The sequence below is a fragment of the Choloepus didactylus genome, chromosome 8 (assembly GCF_015220235.1).
Source record: "Choloepus didactylus isolate mChoDid1 chromosome 8, mChoDid1.pri, whole genome shotgun sequence".
NCBI lineage: Eukaryota > Metazoa > Chordata > Mammalia > Pilosa > Megalonychidae > Choloepus > Choloepus didactylus.
Window position 1 is genome coordinate 36,145,983 of NC_051314.1, and position 26,832 is coordinate 36,172,814.

The 26,832-nt window shown below is 41.8% G+C and overlaps 1 protein-coding gene and 1 long non-coding RNA gene across 2 annotated transcripts in view; both read right to left on the reverse strand.

The window, feature by feature from the left end:
- The window catches only part of LOC119542003, a 38,071-nt gene extending 34,912 nt beyond the window's left edge, over positions 1 to 3,159 (reverse strand). Inside the window, exon 1 of the long non-coding RNA XR_005218399.1 lies at positions 3,019 to 3,159. This is a non-coding gene — a long non-coding RNA (uncharacterized LOC119542003). The remainder of the gene's footprint in view (positions 1 to 3,018) is intronic.
- Positions 3,160 to 21,171: 18,012 nt separating this feature from the next.
- On the reverse strand, positions 21,172 to 26,342 carry SOCS2 (suppressor of cytokine signaling 2). Its single transcript, XM_037847548.1, is given in 8 exon segments — positions 21,172 to 22,265; positions 22,267 to 22,293; positions 22,295 to 22,324; positions 22,326 to 22,580; positions 22,582 to 22,656; positions 22,658 to 22,668; positions 24,341 to 24,701; positions 26,102 to 26,342. Coding segments are annotated over 7 exon segments (597 nt in total). The 5' UTR covers positions 24,480 to 24,701; positions 26,102 to 26,342; the 3' UTR covers positions 21,172 to 22,205.
- Positions 26,343 to 26,832: the final 490 nt, after the last annotated feature.

Here is a 26,832-nt window from a genome sequence, read left to right on the forward strand (position 1 = left end):
AAAACCATAAGAAAAAAATGATATATAATATTTCCCACATAGTTGGGCATAATCTCTTGATTATTTAACTTAATCCAATGTATCAACTGATGTTCTTTGAGGAAGCTGAACAAGATCCCACATCATAAATATTCCAGCAGGACTGAGACAGGAAAAGAGGGATCAAAAACATGGAGGAGAGGAAGGAAAGAGGGATCAAAAACATGGAGGTGGCTTTAGGCTGGACTGACTTGGATGCCGACCTGGGCTCTGCCTCTGAAGGGCTCTATGACTTGGGGCAGGTGACCTAACCTTTCTGAGTTTTGGTTTTACCATCTGAAAAACAGGGATAATGACAATGACGACTGGATTCTGCATGTACAGAACTTAGCACAGCACTGGAACCCCAGGAATCCCAGGTAAACGTTAGTGGTGATTGTTACCGTTATTGTCAGCACAGGATGGTTTGTTAAGCTGAAGGCTGGAGAGATGCAAAGGTCTGGGTTTCAAGCTATTTTTGCAAGCAATGAACTACTAAAAATAGGAGGCAGTGTTTACTCTCATGGCTTCGGGGAACAGCTATGACTTGGTCTCTGACCAAGGAGATTCAGCGGTGGAGCAAACGGCCTGGTAACTGCCTCTCAGTTCAAACCACATCCTGACTGGACCTCACTCCAGGGAGGCTTGAACAACTCCAGAAGGGCAGACCCAGCACATTTCTACAGGCCAGGCCCTGATGAGGGCTTTGAAAAAGGAGCAGGCCTGTTGCCTTTCCCATTTCACCTGGAAAACCGCAAAGATGGCAGAAGACCCAGTGACAACCTGGTTGCCAGTTGTATGAGTTCAATAACTTCTTGTGTCCTTTCCCTCACCAGCCCCACCATCCTCCCACCCCCGATACAAGAGTCAGGACAAGTATCTTGGTGAATTACAGAATGTTCTGAGGGCACTGAGGCTGGGAAGAGCCCCCTTATTTCACAGGAGTTGAGCGGTGAAGGGCAGTTTTGCTAAGACAAACCACCCTGTGAACCAACCTAACAATAATCCTCCTGGTCAGAGGAACCCAAAAAGAGTAGAGACTCATCCCAGAAATAATAGCCCCCAAAGTCTCTTACAGAACTGCCATACACCTTTGAAACTTATTCGGAAACTGGATCCATTTCTTGGACTTGGGTTTTTGTTTGTAGGAACCATGACCTCATGCAAATATGTTGTTTAGCACACATGATTATATATATGGTGTGCATGTGTGTGCATATATATATGTGTGTGTGTGTTTGTTTATGCTACAAATACTGAGGACTGACATAATATTCTTTTGTCATTTCTTATTGACCCACAGCTTGCAATGAATAATATGTACATCTTCGTCTGAGGCTACATTGGTGGCAAGATTATAAGCATGGTAAATGATGCCCAATCTCTTTTAAAATTTGTATTTTTATTATATATTTTATATTTTTGTTATCAATTTTTATGGGAATTTCATTTCAATAGAGAAGGAGATGGGCATATATACACTATATCAAGAAATTATATAATGCATCAGGAATGAGTACCCATGCTTAATTTTTACCCACACATCGTACAAAAGCATGGACTAGAAACACGGATCCTAGAGTGCTGAAAAAAATTAAAGAGATTATCTAAATGCTGGTTCTTTGGAGAAAAAAAAAAGCTAATAAAAATTATTTGCAGGCAATGTGACTGACTACCAAAAAAAAAAAATTCAGAAGACTCTTCAAACTATTAGAATTAATGAGTTCAGCAAGATTGGTGATACAAATAATATGCACAAATCAATAATGATCCCATATACCAGCAAAAAAACTAATAGAAGGTATAATTTTTAAAATATTCCATTAGCATAGCAACAAAAACTTAAGGGAACTTACAAGCAAATCTAACAATCTAAATACAAGATCGTTAAGGAGTAAAGCTTGATTGAGGCACCTAGAAGAAGATCTAAATAAATGAAAGGACATACCACAACTATGTATGGGATGGGATGGCTCAGAGATGAGCTTTTGAGATTAATTGGAAAGCCAAATTAATCTATAAATTAATTGCAATTACAATTAAAACCCACAGTATCTTTTTCATGGCATTTGACAAATTGATCCTTATATTAATATCAAAGACTAAAGGACAAAAATGGCCAAGATAACTTAGAAGAAAAACAAAGAAAGACAATTCACCACACCAGATAGCAAGGCTTATTATGAAGCTATAGTAATTACAGAAGAATGGCATTGGTGTGTGAAGACAGACAAATAGAACACAAAAGAATAGAAAGCCCATGGATTCATGCCTATGAGAAAACTTGACAGAGATAAAATTGCAATTAAACAAATTAAAATTATAAACTTCCATGCATAAACCCAACAAATTATTATTGTTCAGAATATATTTTTAAAATCCTACAAATCAAAAAGAAAAACAACCCACTAGGAAAGAGAGCATAGGATAGGAACAAGAAAAGAAACCTAAAGAGCTAATAAACATAGAAACCAGTAATCAGGAAATGCAAATTATAGTGACACTAGCATACCATTTCATATCCATCAGATTGGCAATGATTAAAAGCACAATACCAAGTGTTGAGGATTTGGGGAAATGGAATTTTTCTTACACAGCTAGAGACTATGAATTAGTACAAACCCTTTGAAAAGCAAATCGAACTGACAAAGTTGACAATGAGCATACCTAAGTGACCCCAGCAATTCTATCGCTAGATGCATATCTCAGAGAAACACTTATATCCTATCCACATGGATCCGTATATAAGGATGCTTTTTACAAACTGCGGGTAGGAGCAAAAGTTAGAAATATCTTTAAAATCTATTAAAAAGAAAACGAATGAAGAAAATTTGGTATATTCATACAACAGAGTATACATACCTATGTCTACAAGTATCAGCATAAGTAAATAAAAAAACACAATGTTGAATCCTAAAGGCAAATGGCAGAAAGATAAGGTAGGACCAAGACTTTTCATTTTATTGGAAGGCATCACCATTCCCCTAGTGGACCTCTTACCTGGAAAACTGTATCAACCTCCTAACTGCTTCCCATTCTTGTCCCTTCTTAGGCATGACAACCATATCATATCCCTGCTTATACCTTTCAATGACTTTTCACCACAATGGAGATTAAATCCAAACTCCTAACCACAGCCTGCTTGCCCTTCCAAATCTGCACCCCTCCTCCTCTGACCACCCCGGCGCCTCAACGTTTCCACTGCCCCAGCCACCCAGCCCTTCCTGCTCTTTCTTGTATATATACGCAAGCTCATTCCTGCTTTAGGGGCTCAGCACTGACTGTTCCTTTGGTTTGGGTGGTTCCTTCTTATCAGTTCGCTTTTGATTTTAAACACAACCACCTCAGCAAGGCCTTTCCTCAGAACCTGCCAACCCTCTCACCCCCCTCCACCCATCTGCAGTTACAGATCCCTACAATTAGCTCATTTGTTTACATATTTAGGGCCAGGGTTTTGCCTTATTCACCACCACATTCCCAGGGTCTTAGAACAGGGTTGAACACATAGTAGGCACTCAATAAATATTTGTTGTTAACTTATTTACCTTTCCAAAATATATAAATCTATACCTTAGGGTATTTATACACACCTACTTACGTAGCAACAGATAAAAAACATGGACAGGAGTGGTACACAGTAACTCTGCAGTAGAGTTTCTCTGGGGAAGGTGGGAGGTCAAGAGGATCAGAGAGTGGAACAAAGAGGCCTTAAGCCGAATTCGTGATTTTTTTTTAATTGTGAAGGAAAGACGATAGCACCGATTAAATCTGGTTTCCTGTTAAATTTGGGTGGTGGTTATATAAGGATTGTTAAAGTCCTCCTTGTACTTTTCTGATTGAAATATTTCATAATGAAAAATGCAACTATTTTTTAAAAAGAGAGATATTCTAAATTACAAAATTATAGAGATAGAGAACAAATTAGTGGTTGCTGAGGGGTAGGGATGTGGGAGAGGGCAAAGGATGTGTGAGACTATAAAGGGGAAGCACGAGGGAGATCTTGGTGATGGAATAGTTCTGTAGCTTGATAGCAGTGGCAGTTACCCTAGTCTAGAGGTGATAAAATGGCACAGAGCTATACATACACTTTACACTGGTGTCAATTTCATGGTTTCCCTAATGAGCTACAGTTACATAAGATGCACAGTGTGGGAAACTGGGTGAAGGGTACATGGTTTCTCTCTGTACTACCTTTGCCTTGTCCCATGAATCTATAATTATTTCAAAATAAAAAGTTTTTTTTAAAGAGAGAGATGTGTAGTCCACCTAGAATAATATTATTTCTATTTTGCTGATAAGACAAGTGAGAACCCCAAGAAGAAAAGCAATTTGTGGCAGGTGGTATATGGGGCAGAATAGACAGACCTGTAGAAACTGCAGTTTTCTTTGAACAATCTATTCACTGGGCCTGGGTACTTCAGCGACCCTTTCTTTGTCCTCTGATATAACAGCAATTTCCCAGTTAGTAACTCAGCTGCATAGCATAGCTTAAGGTCTGAGATATTAAAATTAAATAACCTGGGTTCAAATTTCAACTCCTTCATTTAGTAGAGGGATGGCCTTCTACTTTGACCTCTTTGATCCTCAGTTTCCTCATCTGCAAAATGGGAACAATACAATTATATGCCAGACATGGTGTTGTAAGGGTTAAATCCAATTGTATATGTAAAGTGCTTGGCATAAAACCTGGAACATAGTAAGAACTCAGTTTAAAGTCAAGAAACACAGCCTAATACCTCTGAGATTAATCCAAAAACATCTACTATTTGTCCCAAGGACCCTTCCATGCATGATGCTGTCCAACCATGTAACCAGGTTTTTGTGTTAGGTGAAGCGTGAAGGTTCATAATGAGAAGTACTAAGTTGAGGGTAAGTGGAGGTAAGGGTGAGAACAGGGTGGAAGGGTAAGGAAAACTCAAAATAACTGTGATTACCTATGCCCTCTATTTGCTACTGGAAAGTAGCTGGGAGAACCATACTCCCACCAAAAAAAAAAAAGAAAGAAAAGAAAAAGAAAAAAGAAAGTAAAATAAAATAATATAAATAACATAAAATAAAATGCCAAAAGAATGTAGACCCTATCAGATTAACCAGACACAAAGCCCAAAATAGCTAAATATCTAATGCTCCCAAAGACTTTTTTCAGTGAGGCTATAGATTGTAATTGCTTAAATTAAAAGGTAAAATGAGGGTACTTCTTTTCTTTTAGTCAAGAACAAACTAAATTGAAAACTAGTGAAACCAGATTTAATCTGTGAGATGAGAAGGACCAGGCTTCACTTTCAGTTGGCCGAAGAAAAGCATTCCAGCTCTAGGGACGGACACACACACACACACACACACACACACACACACACATACACAAGCGCGCGGGCAAGAAATTTGAGACTAAATTTATTTATCAAAAGACACATTAAAGTTGACAACAACCCCACTTAAAATTCTGAAGTCAGAACAACAAAAAATGGTAGAAAAAAAATTGGTCTTTCAACTAAATTTATAGTGACAAGGTCTGCAGCCTGTCTTCAAAAATAATGTCAGGGATCTAAAAGGGGAGGAAAAAAAGCTAAAATGCAATTCATTTTTAAAACTAAATCATAAAAATTAGTTATAACAAGTGAAATATTTCCTAAAGTTGACTATTGGCTTGGAGTCAATAAAATAAATGTCTACTGTAAAAAGAAAATAAAAATTGAGCATATTTTATTTTCAGTAATGAGTGAGATTCCAAAAGCATCCCCCCTCACAAATGCTTTTAAATCAGACAAAAAGTGCTTGTTTCATATCGAAAAGATTTTAAGTACACTAGTAAATCTAAGTTTAATACCCCTCACGTATTTCGCAAAAGTAATGAAGTTGAGGTAATAAAAGAACTCTTAATAAATCCCTACTTCTAAAATATTGCTGACAGGAAGAATCCGTATCCTGTGTTTCTAGTTGGATTATTCAATTTGACATATCAAAAAATGTAGCAAAACTTGCTTCAAGTACAGGCTAGATTATGGTGAAATTCTTATTTAATCCTTATTATTTAAAAAACAAAGATCAAAGACCTTCAAATACAAATTTTTCACTTAACGTCCAGTGTTCAAGAACTGATATTCCATACCAAGTCCCTTATATAACATCCTTTCTAGTAACATGGGTAAATGGGTATGTATATTATCAACTGTCAGAACAAGAGAGATCTCTACAATAAAGTAATTTCATATTCATTATATAAGGAAAAAAACAAAGAATTATATGTAAAGAAGTAAAAAATAATAATAATAATAAAAGGAATGAAAATATTTCTTATTGTGGAAAATAAAAATGGGAAAATCATATCAACTTCATTAGTCAATTATTAATTAAAGGCTAGATTTGGGAAAGAATGTTTTCTCAAGTCTTAATGGACTGAAAAGTTAGAAAATTTTGTTAGTAGAAATTATAGTAGTTATGAAACATCTTTGTTTCACTTTTAAGCTTTTTTACAGAATATGTAAAGAGCTGTAAAAATGAAAGTACTGAAACGGTGAAAGTCAATGTCAGTTAGGGTAAAAAAAGGAGATTTAGAGTTACATCAGAATTTCCTATCTCAATTTCCAATCTTGAAATTACCTACATTTTCCCTTAAATTTAAATGTATTATTAACCTGAATTCATTATCATCAAAATTCAGATTATAAAAATGTCTGTGTGAAACTGGTAAAAGTACCTGAACTTAGAAACCAATTTATTTTTTCCTTCTTATTTTAAAAACAATTTTTTTTCCAAATTTTTAAAGCAAATAATTCCCCAGGTGCTTCCTGCCAGTTGCAGAGAACATTCTATTTAAGGACAACATGGAACAACACATTTCACCTCTCTCTTCCTGCTGGTTTCTAATGTATTACTGAAAACAGTGGTTTGAAATTAAGTATTTTGATTAGATAGGCTTTCGATGCCTGTTGATTTATTTCTTTTATTTTAAGGCATAAGTCTCTGTACGATAATTTTATGAGATGCTCATAAAGCCACAGAGCTTCTGACTTAATGGGACTAACATGGGAAAATTATTTTATTTTAGGTTTTGTTTTGTATTTACTGATACCAAGATCCTATTCTGATGTAACTGTCTTTGTTTAAGATGAGTTTCGAAGATAGAAGAGCTGGGTTTTGAAAAAACCATTTCCCAGAGAAATAGGTAATTTGTAAAAGAAAATACTTGCCATGCTGTGTAATTTCCAAAGAGTTGGCTATAATCTAAAAGGTATTTGGCCATGCTATTATGATTATTTATATATCGATTTAATAGCAACTTAAAACACAAGTTTTTTTTGAAACAACTTATATCTTGGTATCTGATTTCATCAATTAATGGGTTTTAACTGCAAAGATTTCCGTATAGGTGGAATGCTTCAAGCATTTGGAGGCATAAACAGATCAAATATCCCTTTGGGGTCAGGATCTAGATTAGAGTCCAGATGCTGTCAGAACAACCACAGACAAAGCTAATACCCTCTCCAGAAGCACCTTTCAGTTGTAGGAAGTCAATCTTCTTGCTCCTAGAACTGGCTACCTCTCAGATATCACAACGAAGAGGGAGCAGAGAATAGGTAGTTGGTATGGGGGAGAGTGAAAAGAGGAAGCTAGGAAAACGGATAGAGAGTGGGGATGGCAGGAAGTTGGAAAAGGATGGAGCATTATCATAGTTCTGCTTAATAAATGTCTTTTGAACAGAACTGATTAGAGATATTAATACACATAAAACTTTTTTTTTCCCAATTCTGCCCAAAGGATTTCTAAAGATAGGCAGTTGCTTTAACCCCTTCCACATTCAAAGCACAAAGCCACCTGCCTGCCCCACATTCCCAGATGCCTCTGAGCATCTGGGTCTGAGGTTCTCTTGGTTGCCCTGCCAGGCCTCTCTCTGATTCTAAAGGCCCCGGGCAGAGCATCTAAAACTCGTAGACATCCTTTCTGGAATAGAGATTCACCTTTGAGGTCATTTAATTAGCAAATAAGCAAGCTTATTTGATCGCAATACTAAATATGCTATTGAAAAATTAACTGTCCATTGGTAGGGGATTGATTGTACCTGTTGAATGATGGCATGTTCCTCTGATAGAATATTGTGCACCTGCTTAAAAAAAATAAGGTAGAGCTCTGTGTTACCATAAAGATGTAGAAAGCTTTATAGATGGACAAAGATCCCAACTATTAATTTAAAAAGCAAATGTAAAGCAGAGTGGATAGAATAATACTATTTGTATGTGCTGCTTTTTTTAAAAAGAGATTTTAATAATTTTTAAATTACCTGTTTTAAAAAAGGAGATTTTAATACTTTTTAAGTCACCTTTAAAAAAGAGAGATTTCAATACTTTTTAAAATCACCTTTTAAATTGCATTTTTAAACTGTGGAAGAATAAAAGAGCAACTTTCAACAATAGTTACCTCTGAGGAGTGGGGCAAGGGCTTTGGCAATTTTATTCTTCACTTGCTACTCTACGGAACTGACTACATATTTAACCATGAGCATGTATTACTTTTGGAATAATAATAATAATAATAACAATAATAATAAACTAGTTTAAAATAAAGGGTTATATTAACCCCACATTAACAAAAATCAAAACAGATGCTCTTATGAAACATTCTGTAGGAGCCACATTGCCCAGCCAGTCATCATTTTTATCAGGGTAATTAAGGCTACGTGAAGAGGTGTTAACCCATTAGATCTAGCACAAAAGGGTAAAGAGCTGTTTACTATCAATGCCACACTTTCCAGCGGTAAACACGTTGATGTCCGGTTAGCTTCTAAACCTCTCCTTTCTTCCGATCCTGCATTACATAACATCCTGGGAGACCCGAGCGACGCCCGGGACGGGTCTGGGTGGAGCTGCCACCTCGACTGAGCTCCGCACTCAAGCAGGGCTACGAAGAACTTTCTCCTGCATCACCCAGCGGCGCCAGGATCAGTTCCCTCTTCATAGCCTGTGTGCGCGTCGTAGAAATTAACGAGTCTGCCCGCAGTAGGAACTCCATTTGAAAGTTCTCAAGTAGCTACAGAGAACGAAAACTAAAAGTGAGATTCCTTCTCCCGCAGAAAGGCAGACACACGCGCACGTTCTTCTCCTCACTCCCATCTTTTTCATTCTCTCTTAACTAGTTCCTAGAAACATCCACCGGGGCGATTTCATTTCTGCTCCTGTCTGTGTAAATCAAGGTCCTTTCCAGTCTCTCGTACGGGAAACTTGGTTTTTACCTCCCCTTTTAAAAGCTACCGATTAAATGTCAGCTCTTTTGAAAAAGTAGGGTTTGAAGGTATGTAGCTTAAAATTTTCTCCCAAATCTAATCTTTTCTCCACTAAAAATTATATTTCAATAAAGCATTAAAAAAATATCTAGTCATTTTGCTCCAAGAGTATTGTGAGGCTTAACTGCGGTGCCAACAAGTAAAAACTTGTCATCCAGCCCATAATTGTTAAGGGGAAAGCCAGCAGATTCAGAGAAAAGTTAACTCATCGTAGTACCAGGTAGCTCTCATTTCTTCATGAACAAGCTCTTACTTGCTCTTGAAATATTTATAACGTAAATGAATGAAAGGACTGTGATTTGTGTGTGTAAATCGGGAAGCTAACTCTCCCACAGTCGTTTCCCCAAACTCCGTTCTCCCTCCCCAGCAAAAACAGCTGAGAACAGTAAATAAGAAAACCTCAAGGTTAACTTGAGTAGTCTCTCAGGTGACTAGATCGAGAAATGTTTTTAGAAAATACGAGGTAGAAAGTGCGTCTTTCTAAAAGTTTGGGGGGCAAGTCTATACTGTCAGTAACTAAAACTGTATTTTACAAGTATTGGTAACTCTTAAAGTCTTAAAATAAGACTTGCTTATTTTTTGTAGTCAGTCCATATTAACAAGCCAGTACTGTGTCAATTTTTTTCAGTGTTGGCACTAATGGAAGGTGCTGTTAACAGCACACAAAACTGAAGTTCTTTTATTTCTTCTGCCCCTTGAGAAAAAATTCGGCCACAAAGTTCTAATAACACTAAGTTCCTACAAATCAACTTGGAAACAGCTAAACGTATTTTTCCTAGAAGAAGTGCCAGACATCAATTTTATCTGGCAACCATCAAAATACATCAGACCGCAAAACTATACATTCCTGGACCTCACAAGAAGCAAGGCAAGGAATTTCAGAAAGCTGACAAATCTAAGTACAGCTATATTTGCAGTCTACAACATGGGCAACAAGACCAAAAATTAACTGCTGCCAAGGGCATGCAACAGAAAAAAAAAAAAAAAGAGGGGGTGGAAGGAGGAAAGAAAAGAAATAAAAAGAAAAGAAAAGGTATAAATTTCAAATCCACTTTCTCGACTGCTGATTTAACAGTGCATGACCATTATTCAACCCTCCATTACACTAAACTCACTTTGGCAAAAATAACCAGAAAGCCCAAATAAATGGAATTTTAATTTGCACATTCTGTGCTATTTTACGAGGAGACAAATGACAAGACAAAAATGGGAATTTAGGCAAAAGAACAATTTCTCAGCCAATATCAAGGTTGGTGTAACTTCTGTAACTAAAGTATTGAAGCACATGGTGACCTTGAAACAGGAAGTGCCTTCGGAATCGATCAAAGTTATTTATTCATCACCTCCTATAAAAACTTGGTGGGGATTACAAGGTACTGCCTGCATGGAATTTGCAGTCTAGCTAGAGAACATAACACAATAAGAGTTTTAAAAAGTGTAGGACTGGCAGGTGGAGGGGAGCAAAGGATGGTTGTTTTTCTCTCTTTCCACACTAGATTTTTTTAAACTATGCTACATGTATTACTAGGATAAAAGTTTATGTTAAATAACAATAGCAATGGGAATGAAGGGATAGATAGGCTAAACATTAGGAAGAATTCTGCTCCAGCCAGAACCCTGTTGGGGGGAGAGGGGTGGTGCCCCTCCTCTGCTTTATGTCCCAGATCTATCAAGATCGCGCTGTCTCCAGAATTCTAGCAAGTCCTTCCTCCTCGTCCTCCTCCCTCCACTGTCTTAGCCTGCAGTGACCGCCTCACCAATCACCTGTGCAGGAGTTCTGACCTTTTTTGACCCCTTTGGCAATCTGGCAAAGTCTGTTGGCTCCTCAGAATAATGTGTTTAAATCATAAAACAAAACCGCACAGTCTTACAAAAGATAAATTACATTGAAAAACAGATATGAAAAAAAAATTTAATTGTGACATGGTAATATGTGCTTCCTTATTAACATTAATAAGATGTAGCACTGCATCTAATGACTACAGTAACTTCAGTTTAGTGATAAGCATAAAGAGTAGTTTTGAGATACCTGCAATCAACTTTAATATGATATGAAAATGTCTGCTTTCTACTGGTGACAAACTCAAGGAAAAGATTGAATTATGTTCAATCAAGTTTTAAATTAAGTTTTAAATTAACTAATTCTGCTATGATCTGTTACCTGGATTCATCTTTGAAGGAAATGCTAAATTTCAGTTAGAGATTAGTGACGATACAGTGTTATTTTTTTTTCTAGCCAAGTTCACAGAACCCTTGTATTTGGTCCATGGCTCCCTCGCAGGTCCAGGAAGCAGGTGAAGAATCCATGATCTAGGGTCATGCCCCTCCAGGCCGGTCTCCACATTGGCACCAAATCTGGTCACTCCCCTGCTCAAGAGGCTTCAATGGCTCCCTCATTTCCTGGGAAAAATGCACACTCTTTTGAAAGGCAGGCAAAGCCATTGGGGCTATTTTCCCTGATCACTAACTCAATCTCATCACCTGTGGTTTCCTGTTTTGGATTTAAAGCTCAAGTCACAATGGTAGAACTTCTGGAAACAAAACGTGTTCTCTCACTCCCTCATGATGTCCTCTCTGCCAGGCCCACTCATCCTCTAAGTGTCAGAAGCCATCTCTTCTCCAGTGTTTTCCCTGATTCCCTCAGTCAGACCTAGTGGTTCTTCTCTTCTGCTGCTCTTTGTACATACCTCCACTACAGCAGTTATTTTACTATACTATAATTGCTGGCATGTGTGTCTCCCCAACCAGCCAGAATCTCCCTTAAGAGCAGGAACCGTGTGTTTTCGTTTTTCTTCAGGACCTTGCCTAATACCTGGCACAAACAGATGCTCAGTAAATATCTGTCGAACAATTGAGTGAATGAATGAAGGAATAACTGGAAGAATAAAAGAGATAAATATGAAGAGGGAGAGGTCAAAGATAATGCTAATGTTTCCTGTTTGGTTAGTGGAGAACGAGAAATGAAGGAAAAGATTGAATTATGTTCAATCAAGTTTTAAATTAAGTACATTTTTCATATTCTAATTTTTTCAAAGCTACAAACCCATGAATGCAGTCGAGGATAATTGTCTATTGAAGCATAGCATTTATCTGGTATTCTGATTATACAGACATGTGCTGTAGTAAAAGACCCTAACCTACAAATAGGTTGTTCTAAAACAGGGTTTGCAAACCAGTTGTCCAGAATTTAGAATACAGTTTCCCTCAGAAGCAAATTAAAATCGGTGATTAGGTGCCCAATTTAGCACACAGAAGTCTATATAATTTGTAATGTGCCTGAAAGGCTCCACATTCAATTGGAACTTGGAAGAAAATACTACTTTTGAATACTATCACAGTATATCCAATTAATCAAAAAAGTGAACAATAGAGGTTAATGCAAACATAACTTATCTTGAATACTGACACTGGAGGAAAGGTTTAATTTTAGCAGGGTGAGGAAGCCCTGAGAAATGTTTGTGGATAGCAGAAGGGACTTCTGGTCATTTCAGAAGCTTTCAATGTTAGTAGCTCTAGTTCTTTAATATGTTTCTAATACGGAAGGCTTCTGGTTCACAAAAAGCAAACACAAAGGAGGGAGAGAAATTATTTTGCAGTGTCTGAAAAAGTACTGGAAGACAAGGGGAGGAGTAATGGAATTAACGAGCCTATGTGTGTTCTATAAAGTTTCACAGAGCTCAAACTAGCCAATTGTGGGGGGTCAGGGTGGGGGAAACCATGGTATAGGTGGTGGTGATTGCTGCTCACCAAATACTTCTGGTTTTCTCCTCCCTCTGGGCACAGGGGAGGACTGCACTTCCTGGCCCCCTTCTGGTTGGGTGGCACCATTTTACAGACTTCTGGCCAGAGTTCTGTCTGGGCAGCCACATTGAAGGACGTGGCTGCTTCTTCAGCTTGAGCTCCCAAGTAACTAAGAGAAGTGCTTCCCTGCTGACCCAAGAGGGACATGTAGTGTAAGCTATAAACATTTGTTGTGTTAAGCCACTGAGAGTTGGGAGTTGTTTGTTCTGCAGCACAACCTCATCTATTATTACTGATATACATTATTCATATAAATTACCTCCAGAAAAGGAAAGGGGGTGATAGAAAAGAGGTGGTAGGTTATGATTGCACTGGATAGAAAGCTAAAGGTGACTGGAAGAGAGGAAAGTATAAATTCAGATGTAAGGGATCCCTTCCAGCTGGGTGCACAGGATTTGGAGATATCTTGTACTGCTTCTGAAATCGAAGTCCCAATAATACCATAATTACAAATTGGGCAGAAAGGGTTATAGTCCTCTTAACATCAATTCCATATGACTAAAAGGTACATGGCCTATGATATATCACCGTGGCACACACTGGCTACAGGCCTCAGAGCTTGAAAGCACATGTAAGTTATTGAGAAAAAGGATAGAAGAGTGAATAAAAGCATGGGATTTGGAGTCACACTGGCTTGAGTTGAAATGCCAGCTCTCCCTGTTAGCTTAAACAGGCCACTTAATTTCTCTAAGCTCCAATCTCCTTATTTCTAAAATGGAGATTTTAAAAAAAACCTACTTTCAAAGGTTTGTCGTGAGCATTAAATGAGGTCATATTTGTAAAGTGTCAAGTGCAATGCTTGGCATTACTAAATGTTCTAGCCTCTTTTTTTCTTTTTCAGTCCCCTGGAGGCTTGAGAGTTGGTTTGTTATAGAACACCATCTCACTGTCATGCCTTTGAAAATAGAGGACCCCATGGCCTACGCAACACAGCAACCTCCTGGGAGCATTCAGTCATCACCAGGTTCAATGAGGTAACTCTGCATAAGACATCTGCACACCCCCACCCTCCTCATATGCTATCAAGATGGGAGAGGTGCCCCACTTTAAAACAGAGCTGGGAAAATACAAACATGCAAGAAGATTAGATTGGAGGAGGATCATTCAGGCTCCAAGATTCCTTTAATTTTCCCTTAGTACATTTCAGGTTTTTTTGTTTTCTTTTGTGTTTTTATTACTAATTGCCTGACAAAGAAAGAAAAAAGAAAGCTCAGTGGCATCCCTGTCCACTGAGGTTCAATCAGAAATGAGAATCATCGATGTAAATGGGGAAAATGAGTTATAAAAATATGTCCTTTGCCCACAACTTTCTAGGAGCACATCGATTATATTAGCCAGGGGGGCAGAACAAAGAAAACCCTCCAGTTCCTTTGATGATGAAAATTCATCCAAAGAGTTATTGTAACAATGGCTGATGCCCATCAGACTGCTGTTTCTCCATCACAACCAATATCTAAAACCCAAGTCCAAATTCTTTATTATAGGGTAGTGCCCAAAGATCCACAGCCAACAGAAAAGACAAAGTTCTAATCAGGATAAAAACTGAGTTGACTGGCTCCAGCTGTGAACAAGCCCAGAGTTAGGAAGAAAGTTACTTTTTCAAAATAAATGAGAATATTTTATAGCATAAACTACAAAAACTACACTATAAATTCAAGTCAAAATGGAGACTCCAAAGAACTGTAGGGCTTGCCTCTCCTCTCCCACTGCCACCCCAATTTGCACTCCCATCTGGGCAGATGAGGTGCCTCCCTGAAGGGATCAAAAAGCACAGAAGCTGCAAGTGCCTCAATCCACTTAAGAGAAAACTGAGGCCCCAAGAGGTTCAGTGCTTGGCCCAAAGTCAAACAACCAGAAGCAGCCCTCAAGTTTTACAATTCCTACTTCAAGGTTCTGCCCACTGCCCACCATTTCCTTCTTTCCTGAGAAAGAATATTTCTGTGCCAGTTACCCCAGTTTGCCCAGGGTGAAAGTTGGCCTTCAAAGGGAAGTGTACATCTGCATGAGACCCAAAGCCCAAACTCTAGGACAAATCTCTGAGCTTGTAAATCTCTAACAAGGAAGGGGAATCAAGGTCCACACCCTTACCCATCTTCTCACAAGCCACTGCCTGCTTGCCACCTTCCACACACCTAGCAGTCCTGCACCTAACCAGTCTCCTGAATTCCAGGCTTGCTTTGTTCCAAACCATTTTCCAAAGGGCCTCCAGAGTGACAGCATAAAACACAAGTCAAGTTCAGTTCACTCCTCTGTATAAAAAGCTTTTACCAGCTCCCCATTGCCTTCAGGATGAAGTTGAAGCTCTTCATTCAGCAAGACCTGCAGGATCTGGCCCCAACTCACCTTCAAAGAGCACTTGCCACATTCCTCTACCCCTTTTCTTCAACTTTTGGGCCAAAGACCTTCCTTGCCATGTGGGTCTAAAGACTCCTTTCTGCCTTTAATACTCAGACACAAGGACCTTCCTCTGTGGACTTCCCTTCTCTAACCCCTCCAGACATTTTGATGATTCCTCCAGGTACCTGGTCCCACTCTGCTGCTATTATCACTTTTATCACTGCATCCTGCCATAAACTGCTCATATGTTTGCAGATCCCGTACTGTGTGGTATCCTGAGCGGCAGAACTCAAGTTTCTGAGTCCAACAAAAATTTGGGTTTGAATCATGACCTCATCACTTACTGGCAGGATACTTGACCTCTCCAAGCCTCAGTTTCATTTTTTTAAAATGAGGGCTTTACATACTTTGCCACTTTGTCATGTGAATTAAATGGAATTGCTGGGCAGGGTATGGAAAACATTAGATTGTTTAATAAATTTTAGTTCTTCTCCTCTCTATCCCTTCCCATAGAACTACAAGAGCTCCCTACTGCAAGAATATTTCTTACTCTTCTTTGTATTCCTGATGAATAATATATTAGACACCCAAACGTTGTCATAAAAAAGGAGACAGGGAGAGAGGAAGGTAGGGAGGGATACTGGAAAGAGGAAATAAAAAAAAGGAAATTAAGTAAACGAATGAATGAAGCTAGAAGCAGATCAAGAGACCTATATCTGTTTTAGTGCTAAAAGAGTTGTGAACAATGCTTCTATTACTTAAAGAATGTCTAGTCCCTTCCTCCTAATAACCTCTTAAAGGGTACCTTCAGATACCACTGAGCCACCAGGAAAAGACAATGAATCAAGATACTGACTATTCCACCAGTAGGAAGCAGTGTAGCCCAATATACGTTCGGCATACATACTTTAAAAAAAAATTCATTCATGAAATGTTAATTCCTATTCTGCTACAAGCACTAGACTTACTACAAAGGAGAATACAAACAAACTAATCTTACTCTAAAGTGGTCTCAATTATTGAGGAGGATGTAATACCTAGATCAATCGTGTGCTGATAAATCAGCTATAGGGTTTGGGGAAGTGGGGGCTTACTTTGTAACATCAGCCAATTTCTGTAAATACTCACACTATGGCTGATTTCAAGCTACCAATGATTTACCCCTCATGATGTAGCTTGCGAAATTTCTAAGTGTTTAACAATTGGCTTTCGAGAGCCTTCAGCACACCCCTAATGCTCCATCACCCTTCTCTCACTCTTGCCATCTTTTTCAGTTGTTTGTTGTTTAGTAACATCCCCAATGTCTGATGGACAAGGAAAATAAAATGAGACAACAGAAAAACAGCTGATTTCTTTTGTTAGGCAAAGGAGATAGAATTAGGAGGAAGTTGAAACTGTTGGTTAGGTGTGTTTATGGGTTTCAATCTTCCCCATTCTCTCTGCCCCTCAATACGACAGATAATTGAGAGCCGAAGCCCTAATCAGGTGTGCAAAATACAAACACACTTTCTGACCAAATATAGAATTAGTGACCGCAACCTGGAAATAGAAATGAAGAGACAGAAGCTATGCTGGAAACCTAAGAAGGGTCAACTTCATTGCAATGGCAGAGGGGATGTTAATATAGGAAATCAAACAACTTCTCTGGGTAGAATCAACATGAAAAAATGTTTCTCTGAATCTTAAAGATCACAGTAGCTCTCTGCACCAAAATCTAAACAGGAAAATGCACACCAAATTACCAGAAGGGGAAAAAAACATTTAGCAAAAAATAAATTTTATATCTTAACACTGCTGGAAGCTCGGAAAATACAGGAAAATTCTATGAAGTTCTGTGATGATTTAACTTGTGGGGAAAAGAAGGCTCCCTCTCTCATCCACAGCAAAAGGACTGCTTGGGTGGTGGTATTTATGCTTAGACAGAAGAGGAGGCAGCCGACATTGTTTCCTTCCCTCCTGCTAGGTCTCGGGCTTGCCTTTTCTTTCTTTCTGTATCTAACAAAGGTAAAGCCCCACGAGTAATTCATCACAAAATGTGCTCCTGACCTTCAGGGCGAGTCAGAGTTCCTTTAAGTTAAGGACGGAGTTTGAGTGAGAGTTGTCTATGAAAGCAGTTTTATTTTTATGGCTCAGTAAATGGTTATTGAAGTGAGTCCCATTCTCTGTGACCACACCGAGCTGATCCAGCCTCCTTGGTGATGAAGCACAGGCAGGGATAGGAAGGAATATCCATACTTGCTTCTATGACTTCAGCTTCCTTACTGTCTAGGCATTTGGAACTCCAGGATTTTTAAAGGCTACTCTAGAAACAGTTGTCACTTTACTTTAGTAATAAGGTTAAGTAACTTGAATTCAAGCCACATAGAGGTAAAAGGGAAAAATAAAAATAGTGTGAAGATAAGAATACAGAAAAGTATGCATACGTAGGAGGGATAAGACAAACCTACCACAGCATCATTCTTACGTGGAGAGGGGCAAGAGAAGTGAAGGAATGAACTGTATTTTCATTCCATTCAAATGAAATGCAAGTTGCCAGTGAAAAAGGAGACTCTGATACTTTCAGTAAAAAATAAAATCAAAACACACACGTGACAAAAATGCTCTATTTGGGGTTGGCTTCTGAAGTGAATTAAAAAAAGACAAAGAGGCAGATTTAAGCTTAAGGAATTCTAAGTCATTCAATTAATCAACTCAAGGAGAATATAATTACCCTCTTTTTACTGGAGGATAATACTGCGAACAGGGCTGTGTCAGATGAGCTAAGAAGGCAAATTTATGATCGGGAGAGAGTAAGGCAGGAATTAACAACGCCATTATGCCCATGAGCAGGCAAAGAAAGAATGGGCCACGCTGGTGAGGCCTGGAAAGGGCACCGTCACTGGGGCTTCATTGGCTATGTATGAGTCACATCTGACAGAGACAGAAATAAGATCACAAGACAGCATCGATGAGAGGCACTGGATTTTAAAACAGCAAATAGGTTAGAAACGTTGAGGAGTTAAAATTAATCCAAAACTCCATAGAAGATCCAGACATCATGAACCCAGCACAAGCTGATTCTTCCAGGTGGGGTGACAGGGGCCAAGAACTGACTGACATCCCACATGGTATTGCCAAGCCCTAGTTTCTAAATTTTATACGAAGAGAAGTGTGATGTTAAAATAACTGTAGGCTTCCAGAGTAGCAAAGCAGAATATGGATAATTAAAACAAAGGGTAAAAGACTGCAGCTTGTACAAATACTAAACCAGAGATCAAAAATATCTGAATGCTGAATACCGGATGCTGGCTCTGCCAAAACTTGGCTGGCTACTGGTTGTTGTTGCAAATCTCTACCTCTCTGAGTCTGAAATTCTTCTTCAGTAAAATGAGGGAACTAAAATACGTGATCTGGAAAGTGGTTTCAACCTTTAAAATTCTTGGAAGTTAAGTTGGGAGACAATACAGGCCTCTTAGTGAAGGAAAGGGCTAGAATGAATGACACTTCTTTGCTTCACAGGGTAGAAATGACCCCTCCAAGACCGAGCAGCCTCTACCCAGCTGTCAGCCTGTGACAGCAGCCACTCAGCTCCACCCGCCTTAGCCCAAACCCAGAGCCCAGCAGTGCGTGGCCTGCATCTCAGGACATCCCATCCTTTGGATTATGTCGATGACATCTCTGTCTCCTACTTTCCTACCAGGGTGCAATTTTCTAAAAGCAGAGAAAATCCTTCCCAAGAAAATAAACACTCCCAAACAACTGTCCCATTCTGTTACCTATTTGGATTACATAATTACTGTGAAGTTAAGACTTTCTTACTGACACACCAAAAAAGAACTCTCAACTCATAAACCGAGCTGCCTTTTCTCCACTGTCCAAAGCCCTAAAAAAAAAATCCAAGTTCCTAAAAATTAGCAGCCACCAGTGCCCACAGTGATGGTAATGGAAAACTCCACTGCTCAGAACAGAAACTCAGATCCAAATAGTTTAAATCCTGCGGGCTATATAAGTTTTGCAGACTATATACTTCAATAATAATAAAACCCTCATTAATGCCCCAAACTGCCCCACATAGAAAGAACCTTGGATATTTTACCTGGCTCTGTTGAGGATAATTTAGAGAAGTGTACCTTTTACTTTTCTGTTCCATGTGCAAAACGGGGTGGCCAACAATTGGTTGTGGGCATCATTTACCAAACAAAACAGTTAAGCCCCTGCCCCCCCCCCCCCCACACCATTATGGTGAGCTACCTTTTCAGGAATGTTCAGGAAAAAACTACTGGGCCAAGCTGACTAGAATCCCACAAAGCACAACACTAATTAAGGTATCTACATTTTTCCTTCCTGATGAGGCAGCAGTAAAAAGGCAGCGGGTTTCTTTTATAGCCTGCCCTAACCTGTTGAGCTGGATCAATGTAGAAATGTTCGGCAGCAATTTGCTCTTTGCAATTCCTCTCCAGGAATAAAAAGGGCAGGGATATTCCTGGAATGCCTCTTCACTCACAAATCAAGTCATGCCTCCTGTAATCACTGTACTTTGTTCAGTAAGTTTGTAACGATTAAATGAGATAATGCATGTAAAAAAGCGCTGAGCAAGGACTTGGCACACAATAAACTCAATGAATAAATGATGCTAGTAATTGTAGAAGAAAAAAAAGATCTTTAAAAAGGACCCTCTCCTGATTCTTTTCAATTTACTTGGAAAAGGGAAAATTGAAAAATAAGGCAATAGTTCCACAGCACCTGCCAGAGATGTATTTGCTGTCCTCTGAACTTTCACTTGCTAGCGATAAGGCAAAACTTTTCACAATTTCATGGACACTCAAATCTTACAAGTGCCTCCCACTCTCGATAACTGAGAAATAGCAGAGTGTTTAAAACAATGACACTAGCACTGCAAAAGACCTTAAAGAAATTTGACAAAGCCCCTTGTCACTGATCATGTGGAATTTTTGCCAGAAAAGTCAAACATTCCAGAGTAGACAACAGTAGTCAGTGAGGAAACATGGTAAATAAAGCACAGAATGCCAATCATGCTAATAAAAAGGTTATCTCCCCATCATAGGCCAGATCCTAAAAGTCTGGCTCTTCTTTAAATATTAGGCTATAAACAAAATTCTTCCTAAGGCACACCTAGCAATCTTTTGTGTTTGACTCTGCTGTTTGGATATGCATAGTTATGTTTTCCTTAAAGGCACACAACCGTTTTTCAAGAGCTTCCTGAAAATAAGATAAGATATGCTTGAGCAAGTTTTACTATAATTTATAACTGAATTTTCTAATTCGGTCCAGGCACACACCTGATATTCTGAAGTCACCTTCTGCATGTAGTTGTGCAGGAAATAAAAGACGGCAGCAAAATGAATAGTGTCTGGACTTTAGAAAAGGTGGTATGTTTGCAGCAGTCACAAAACCATGTAGGAAAAAAAAATGACCCTAAAACATTTAATTTTTATTTTGTCTTATGCCTACTCAACTTGTAACAACTAAAAATGCCACATCACAATTTCTATAGTTTCTAACCCATGTTCTTGGAAACACAAGGGTATTAGTGTGACAGCTACTCAACTTGTAAAAGAACAGGCCACTTAGCCATTCTTGTTGTTTCTAAACAATGCTTTCCTAAACGCAAAGGGCAGGGACAGCCCATAACTTTTGCTTGGTTCATTGGCTCATTTCACTTGACAAGTTTTTATGGCAACCCTCTAATAGCATGAAAGTGTATGTTCTCTACAATTCAAAGTAATCAGTGCAACTTGTAAAAGTCAGGTTTTTTATTTAATACATTCTAATCAAATAGTAACAGCAGTAAATAAACACTTTGAAAAACAGGCAGGTATCCCCCTATATCTGGAAGAAAATTAAGTCAAAGTATTCTACACGGTAGAAGGGAGACAACTGCTGATGTCCATGGTTTAGACAATTCAAGGACAACTTGGAAATTTCTAAAGCCATTTCCAAAAAAATCAATGGCAACAGATTGGGACAACAGCTACTTCGACATGATAAAATGTCTACATCTACATTGGTCTTATTAACAGAGATTGAGTTGCACCTGTATAGCATGACATTCTTGTCTTTAGCCTTAGAGGAAAAGAGCAAGTCTTTTTCTTTTGCACCAGTTTGAAGTATTTCTGAAATAAGGCTCCCTTTAAGTGGATTACTACAGTACTCATTCATATGAGAGAGTTCATACATGTAGTAAAAAGACAAATACAGGATTTCATGGTAAATTTTTTTTTTTTTTTTGGTTGATTTGCTTGCATAAATGAGGGATAAATACTCACAAGTAGGATCTCTTTAACAAAACTCCTAGATAGATCAGAATGCAAAACATAACATGTCCTAAAATAGAGTCTGATAACCAGGTATATAAAATTGAAGTTAAGCTGGTGTCAGCTTACTTCCTTCCATTTTTTCGGTGCTCTTAGGAGGAAGGAGCTCTTTATCTACCACCCGTACTAGGACCTTTGACCTACTGGAAAGAAACCCAGAAAGGCAAGGCATTCTGATAAAATGCTCCTACAGCCTTTTCTTGGTACATTTTATTTTTAATTTAAACAGATCAACCGGTCAGGCTTAGGAAGGAAAGCATTACTCGGGTGAAAATATTCGGGGGAACTTTAAATACCTAGCTACCTCTTCACACACTTAAATTAGATTGACTTCAGCTGTTCTTAGAAAGAATTCCGTGTAGTTATCCAGGGCAGTAACTCAAGTTTTGTTCTCTTTCACACAGCTGCATTCGGAGACCCTCTTATAGGAGGCATGTTTTTAGAAAAAGAGAAACACTTTATACCTGGAATTTATATTCTTCTAAGTAATCTTTTAGTCTTGTGGGTAAAGGCAGTCCCCCAGATGGTACCGGTACATTTGTAATGGTGTGATTCTACACAGATGCTGCAGACTGGGGTGCTGCTGTGTAGAGTGGTTTGGTCAGATAAAGGTGAACGGTGCCATTCCGGGGGGCTTCCGGGCCAGTCCGCTTATCCTTGCACATCTGAACATAGTAGTCTATCAGATGAACCACGCTGTCAAACTGTTTGAGCTTGGACTTGACGCATATGATAGAGTCCAATCTGAATTTCCCATCTTGGTATTCAATTCGCAGATTAGTTGGTCCAGCCGATGTTTTAACAGATATTGTTAATAGGTAGTCTGAATGCGAAACTGTCTCTAATTAAGAAGGTTCCTTCTGGTGCCTCTTTTAATTTTTCTTTGGCTTCATTAACAGTCATACTTCCCCCAGTACCATCCTGGGGTTTTTTGTACAAAATGGAAAAAAAAAAAAGGGTAAAATAGTTATTATAAGAATCTTTTGAACAGGGCAAGTACTTGGCAAGTGTTTCTAGCTCTATAAAAAATAAAAATAAATAAAATTTTGCAAGTGGATATTAAAGTATACCAGAGGATGCCAAACTTTCCATAGAATTGAATGAAACTTTGGATCCATTTATTTTATGAACGCAAACTCTGAAGCCAGTTTCTTTTTTAAAAAATAACTTTCTGTGGCTGTTTTTAAAATTATCTTAAGATTTTCTCCTAATGAAACAACAACAAAAACATTTGCTAAATGTTTTTAGCACCATTTAAGTGAAATCCATGACCTTAAAGTAAATTAGAAATAATTCAGAAGTTAGAAATAAAAGCCATGCCTTTAAAAGAGTGGAAAGCCCACCCCCAGTTGATTCCAGTAGAGTAAAAGCAGCAACCTTTTGGATATCTGGTACTACTCCTCCCACCCTCCAAGAGAAAAAATCAGTTGAAAGCTGTTTGTTTGCTCAAGCCCTGGAAGGCACTGCTATTTACCTGTTTAAAAAATACAGTTCTAGCACAGTAACTGTTTGCCTGCTTTGATTACAACAAGCCTTATTGGGTGGTCATTGACAAATGAGGGAAGCCCCAATTGATATTAGCACGGTACATTTAAAGTTTACACTCTTGGCTAAACGCTTTTGGACTTTGTCTTTAATCCGAATCCAATTCCCAACCATGGGTCGCCCCAGCATTCCGGATTCATACTGCCTGCAAACCGTCTTCCGGATCCAATCCCGTTTCAAAAGTGACGCAGTCATGCTGCATTTAAGAAGTTTCAACAAAGTGCTCCCTTCCCCTTAAAACTTGCGCGGGAAAACCTGCAGTCTGCCCTTTTTGCCGCCCACCCCCCGACCCCTCTGAGGAAAGCCCACACCCCGCAAGGAAAAATAAGTGACCGCAAGCAAGGGGACTTTTCCCTTGCCTCCTAGTACTACCAAAACTTCAACTTTGTTCAGATTTTAAAAGCCTACATGATTAGCAAAAAAAAAAAAAAAAAAAACTTTCAGATGCCGAGAGGCGACCGTGAGTCGCGCGAAAGGGCAGGACGGCACTCGAAGCAAGCAATACCCCGGGCGCGCCGGCCCCTGGAAGCCGCGCTCCTCCCGACCCGCCGTAGACTCCCGCGCGGCAGTTTGTCGGTCCCTGGACTTGGCCACCAAGATCCCAGGCTGCAGCCACGGCTTCGCTCGGCAGCCGGAAGCGGCTGGAGCTGCAGGGAGCTGGCGGCCACTCGCTGCCCTTGCAGCGCCGCGGAAAGGGAGGCGCCGGGAGCTTTCTCCGGCCAGGGTTCGAGCTCGAATGCCGATCCCTGAGCAGCTGCGGAAAGCCAGGAAAGGTTTCTGCGCCCTAGGAGGCTACTTCTAGCGCCGTGCCCTCCTTCAGCCCTCAGTGTCCCTCAAGAACCACTTTCCTTTCGCATTCCTAAGGAGCAGGAGTCGTGTGGGCTTCCTCTCGCGGCCCCCGGGACGGAAAGCGAGGGGAAGTAGTTCCATCCCATTCTTTGCTTCCCACCTTGCCTCCACTTCCCAGCTGCGCTCCACGCCAACGCAGCTCCAGCCACGTCTCCGGGGAAGCGCACCCCCTCTCGCGTCGCAGCGGGTCCATCCCTACCTGTTTGACCGAGCTCCCGCAGGGCCTTCGCTAGGCGCGCCGCCTCCGGGGACGGTTCTTCCGCCGACCCCGCGGTCCCCCACTCGCTCCGCGTCCCTTCCGCGCCATTCCTGGAGGGCTCGAGGCACCGCAGGGTCATGTGGGAAGGGTCACCGTGGCAAAGACAGGTGGCCGCCTGAGCTGGGGTCAGAAAGGGACACGCGTCCTTCCTGGAAGTCAGTGGGAACCCCAAAACAAGTCCCTACGGGGAGTCCGAAATGGTGGCGGAGGGGGAGGGGTTGGAGAACTGCCGGTTGTTCCTCCCCAGGTCCCGGCCGACGAATGGCAAACTCCCCCGCAGGCGCGGTCACCCACAGTTCTCCTGCAAAGAGAAAGTGGGGGGTTGGGTCAGTCCAAACTGGACCCCTGAGGTGAAGGGAGTGGGCAGGCAGAGACGTGGAAAATCCCGGGGACTTCTTCGCCTCTGTGCTCCCGCACCATTTAACCCCAAGCATACAGTTGCCGCCCTGGCCCAGCTCTAGAGAAAGGAGGATAAAGAGAGAGCAAGGATCCAAGACACGAGTTGGCGGGGGACGGGTTGAGGGGGAACAGGGTAAGGGTGGGGAGTGGTGTCTTCCCGCCCGGGGCTGTGCGCGAAGAGTCACCTGCGGGTCTGACTGGAAAAGGCTCTTGTCAAGGACAAGTAGAAAAATAAAATGGAAAGAACAGGAGAGATCCCCAAGTGGGCACCCCATCCCACGCCCCGCTCAGCAGGGGAGCCATCGAGAGGCAGCATCCGGCACAAACCTAGTTCCCAGCCCTAAAGGCCGCGGGGCTCCCGCATCCCCGCCCGGGAGGGGGCCCCGCTCCGCTTTCCCTGCTTCCCCCCACCCGCTCGGAGCAGGGGTGGAGGGCGGCGAGGTGGGGTGGGTACCGCGGCAGCAGCTCCAGGGCCCGGGCGGCTGCTGCTGCCGTCGCCGCCGCGAGCGCTGTCGAGGAATCCGCCCGAGCGCGCGGCCCTCGCTGGGGTTCGGGCCTGGGTGCAAGCGGGCGGCGGAAAGCGCCGCCGAACGTGCAGACAGCGAAGGCCGAACTCTTACCTCGACCCCGGCCTCAGCCGCCGCCTCCGCACCAGGCAGCTTCTCCGGCGCACAGGGGGCGGGGGAGCCGGGAGGGGCCCGGGAGAGGAGGGGTGTGTCTGCCCAAGCTTCCCCTATTGACGTTTAATTTAGGAACAAGATGCCTGGGGATGCGACGAACCTTGCCCGCGGCGGTAGCGACGGCGGCAGCCCGAGCTCTCCGTGCCAAGGACAGGCAAAAGCCTCGGGGATCACAGTCTTGACCTCCGCGGGTCCGACACCCTCTCCGGGCTAGGATACCAACCCCCACCCCCTACACACACACCACGGGCAGCTGCGGGCTTTCCCTCCGTCTGCGACCAAGGAGGTAGGAGGAAGAGAGAGGGGAAGAAAGGACGAGGGCGGGAGGCAGGCCAGTGGGGAGGAGTGGGAAATCAGATTATTAGGATTGTTAATTTGGATGGCAATTTAGGAGGTGGGGGTGGGGAACTCCGGAGACTTCAGGACGCCGAGAAGGAACCGGAGGAAACAGGCAGGAGAACCCGGCCGCGGGGCAGATCTACGGTTCGGACTCTATTCTCGCGGATCTAAACTGCGGAAGCAAAGGCCGACCGCCACTCTCTGGCGCACGCGGCCGCGCCCGGGCGCCCTCCCTAGCGACCCTTCTCGGGGCGGAGCCTTCGGGGCTCCCCCCCACCGGTACCTGCCGTCAGCCCCGGCCAGAGCTCCTCTGGTGCCCGGGCTGCGGGCGCAGGGGAGAATCCTGAGGCTGTGCGCCTGGGGCCCAGCGCAAACCGTCCGCGGCCCGCGAAGCGCCGCTGGCTGCGGACGAAGAGGCTCATGCTTCAGGGGAAACCCAAGGCCCGCAAGCCGCAGCGGCGGCGGAGAGACTGGGCAAGAGTTAAACGCCTGTCCCCAGAACGGCTTGTGCGCGCGACTTCCCAGTCGGACGCGCCTCCCTAGCTCCCCGCCTTCCTCCCGCCTCCGCGCTCCCCTCGCCCGCGCCCCGCCCCGCCCGGCTGCTGCGGAGGCCGCTTTCCAGGAACTTTCCAGGAATCCGCCTCACGTGACCGCGACCCGGGCTACTGCTTTAAAGAGGCTCCGGCGCTAATGCGCAGGCTTTGGGAGAGACAGGCTCCAGCCGCTTGGGTGCGAGGAAGGGCGATGTGGGCGCCTGGGAATGTTTTCTCTACTGACCCCATACGCCGGGTTGCTCGGGAACAAGCAGAGGAAACCCCCGGCCACAGTTTCCCAGTTTCGGCGGCTGGAACCTGCACTTTACCAGTGCCGGGTGCGCGCCCCGTTGTTCGTCCTCCGGGGAGGACGGCTGAGCATCAGACAGCAGCGGGGGTATTCGTTTTCCCATCCCATCCGCGCCTACTCGACGCGACCCTCCAGGGGTGCTCGGAAACGCGTTCCTCCCGCCCCCAGATA